Source organism: Asparagus officinalis, chromosome 3, assembly GCF_001876935.1.
Source record: "Asparagus officinalis chromosome 3, Aspof.V1, whole genome shotgun sequence".
Taxonomy (NCBI): domain Eukaryota; kingdom Viridiplantae; phylum Streptophyta; class Magnoliopsida; order Asparagales; family Asparagaceae; genus Asparagus; species Asparagus officinalis.
Genome location: NC_033796.1, coordinates 32,143,836 through 32,147,050, shown reverse-complemented (window position 1 = coordinate 32,147,050; position 3,215 = coordinate 32,143,836). Strand labels below are relative to the sequence as shown.

Sequence of the window (3,215 nt, the reverse complement as noted above, 5' to 3'; positions counted from 1 at the left end):
GCGGGTTCTCAATTACGAAAGGTTTTTTTTCGATATTAGTCCCTAAAACCTTTCATGTTTTGAAATTAGTTCCTCAAATCACTGAATTTGCTATTACATGTCCTAAGGCTATTTTCAAAATAATCCATCAAATTATTGAAATTTCTATTAGATCTCCCAATTAATAAGTTATTTTCGAATTAGTCCCTCAAATCAAATGTGATGTACCAATAAGAGGGATCTAATAGCAATTTCAATGATTGGAGAGACTAATTTCGAAGTTCAGATATGATGGGACCTAATAGCAATTTCAACAATTCGAGGGACTAATTTCGATATAAGAGATATTTAAGGGACTAATACCGAAAAAGCCTATTTAAAAATTGAGCTGCAGTATATTTTTTGGTTGGGTGCGGTCTAGTGGAAAGTAAGAGATTTTTGTGGGGATCATGTGGTTTTCTTAGTGGGGTCACCTATGACTGGAGTTTTTGGATCATTGGGTAAAATGGGGTTGGGTCCTTGTATTCATTGAAAGGTGGTGACATGTCATTTCTGAAGTTTTTGGATAGGTGGGTGTTAAATGGGGTTGGGTCCTTGAATTCCTTAACCAAAGTGGTGTGACGTGACACCACTTTGGTCAAGGTGGATCCGCCTTGTGCGTGTGCACGCCTGATATGAATTGAGAAATCTTGATTTCCTCAGCATAAATATTCCTGAAGTTCTTGAATTTGTTGAGTAAAGCATAGAAACAACTTTCCAAAAGACAAACATGGTGAATTACAGGTCTTATGGATATGGTACTGACCAACTTCTTAAAGTAATTGTGAGGGAGGACAACTTGGTTAATAATATAATTTGAAAGACCTTAATAAAATTCAAAATGAGTTAACGGACTGAATAGAAAGTCCTAAACTTATGGATGTTGTTAACAAAAAGACAAACCACTAACCTCAGCCCACAAGCATAGTGCTGTTGAGACTATGCCTGTGTAAATTGCAGGTATCCAAGGAAATGAAACCATCCAATGCCACCACGATGACCATTCCCCAGATCCAGATCCAGATCCAGTGTCCAGCTGCAGCAACTGACTAACAATGTCTCTACATATGAACCAGAATGCTGACGACAAAGCAACAACAGAAACCTAAATAGATATTCATCAGTAGAAATGATGAAACCACTAACAAAGAAACCAGCAAACATATATTCCTGTTACCTGATAGCCAAGAAGGGCCAAAAACTTCTTCTTACTTGTGTTTCTTGAGATTTGCTCTGTCCTAAAAATGTGCACCCCAAAAAACACTGCGCTCATGATGTTCAAAATATCACCAACCTTTACAGAAATTATAAAAAATTCAGGAAACCCCAAGTTTTGTGCTCCGTAAGTTGGATGTCTACAAAATACATATAATTACTCACACAAGGGGGCGAGCCACCATATTCCAGAATACCTACTCCTACGAGAGATAGCAGTGCCCCGCTCCATGTGAGAGAAGGGATTGTTGCTCCAAACATGCCATTAATCAAGGGAACGACAATTATCTGCCCATCCAAGTATATGCCGTAAATTAAAAAACTGTTATCTGCCCAGTTTGTTCTAAAGAAACGCTAGACGACTACAAATGTTCAATCCATGTGAGATTACCGTGAAAGCAGAGATGAAAGATGCCTGCCCAGCCTCAGATGTCAGCAACCCAAGGGCCTGACTAAGGTATCCTAAACTTACCCAAAGACCCAGCTCTATTCCAGCTGAACGAGTCTGGCTATCCTCACGTGCCTTTACAATAAAGGGCACAAAGGGGATAGCGGTAATTGTAAATCTCACTACATTGAAAAATGCAGGGTCCACAATCTGTTCGACCTCCTTCAGAACTGGAATGTCACTTGCTGAGAAATAGGTAAGAACAGGATTACTAAGATAAACATGCCCAAAATAAAGAGAAGAGATGCATAGTTGAATGCTAATACTTACAAGAAAGCACAGAAAGCTCTTTAAGAAGGCGAACTAAGTAAGATAACACAATCGATACAGAGTCCATGAAGAAAAAGATATTGAATAGCTTGTAGGACTAAAAAATGTGATACTAAAAGGCATGTAAGTTGTTGTAGTCATTGTGACTCCTTAAAGGGAGAAGGAATGTAAGAAAAGGAAGTAACCCTCAAATTTGATCTGGCAATATTGTGCTGCACCATAAATTTTTTAGCCATATATGTATATCTTAAGCCATTTCCATATAAGATGATCCAAGTTCCAAAGCAAATTTCTCACTAATTTGGTGGAAACCTCAAACTCCGGATACTATTGGTCTAAAACATTTGTAACTTCACAGATCAAATCTCAATTAAGAAGTCTCACGATTGACAATCACATAAGATTAGATAATAATTTTTTGTTGAAATGCACATTTAAACTAATGTCGAAGATTTACTATTAAGGTTACAAGATGTGTGTATGTGTTCCTGTAAAAAGGAAAAATTGTGTGTTCATAATTCAAGAAAATGTAGAATTAGTTTGAGATTTGATGCAAAAAAAAATCCTTTTTTTTTTGGTATCACGGAACTATGTGCAAAACACAAGTCCTATTTTCATGTACAAGTATTTATCATTGTGTAAGATACAACCATCAGGTATAGCCTGGAAAAGATAGTAATAAGAACAATACGAAAAAATGTCTGACGTGCCAACAACTATTATTGAAACGAATTTGATTTGTTGAGTGATTGCACATAACAGAGGCTTATGTTTTTCATAATAATGAGAATGGAGCATCATCACAAGTAAATGTGTACTACAGCTCATTAACCTCCAGCCTTTAGATATCAAATTCAAAGTTAAGTTGGAGAAAGTGCAATAGGTTTTCATTAAAAAAATTGTAGAGGAAAGAAATCCCACAAATTCGCATACACACAAAAAATATAGAGGAAAAAAAATCACCTTTGCCACCTATCATTGATACCCTTCATCTAACTATGCATTCTCTGTAATTTATTTAACATATGCAAATTAGTGAAACATTACATTGTGATACTCGGTCCTACTGGCTAAGGTGCAAAATTTATACAAAAGTTACTGTCGAATTGCAAATTTGAAATACATGAATATGGTGTTGCTACTAGATTTTAGATTATTGTCATTCAAGCTTTCCTCTGTACTATGGATTAGTGAACAATCTTATCGATGTTGATTAATTAAAACTGTCATATGCAACAAAGCAAAAAATCATGATCCCCTTAAC

At 36.1% G+C, this 3,215-nt stretch overlaps 1 protein-coding gene across 1 annotated transcript in view; it reads right to left on the bottom strand.

Annotated features, from left to right (window-relative positions):
- Positions 1-3,215, bottom strand: part of LOC109833673 — a 6,224-nt gene that overhangs the window by 1,889 nt on the left and 1,120 nt on the right. The window contains exons 2-5 of the mRNA XM_020401426.1: positions 1,625-1,866; positions 1,399-1,521; positions 1,196-1,312; positions 929-1,123 (exon numbers count right to left, since the gene is read on the bottom strand). Coding sequence (XP_020257015.1) covers positions 929-1,123; positions 1,196-1,312; positions 1,399-1,521; positions 1,625-1,866 — 677 coding nt within the window. The remainder of the gene's footprint in view (positions 1-928; positions 1,124-1,195; positions 1,313-1,398; positions 1,522-1,624; positions 1,867-3,215) is intronic.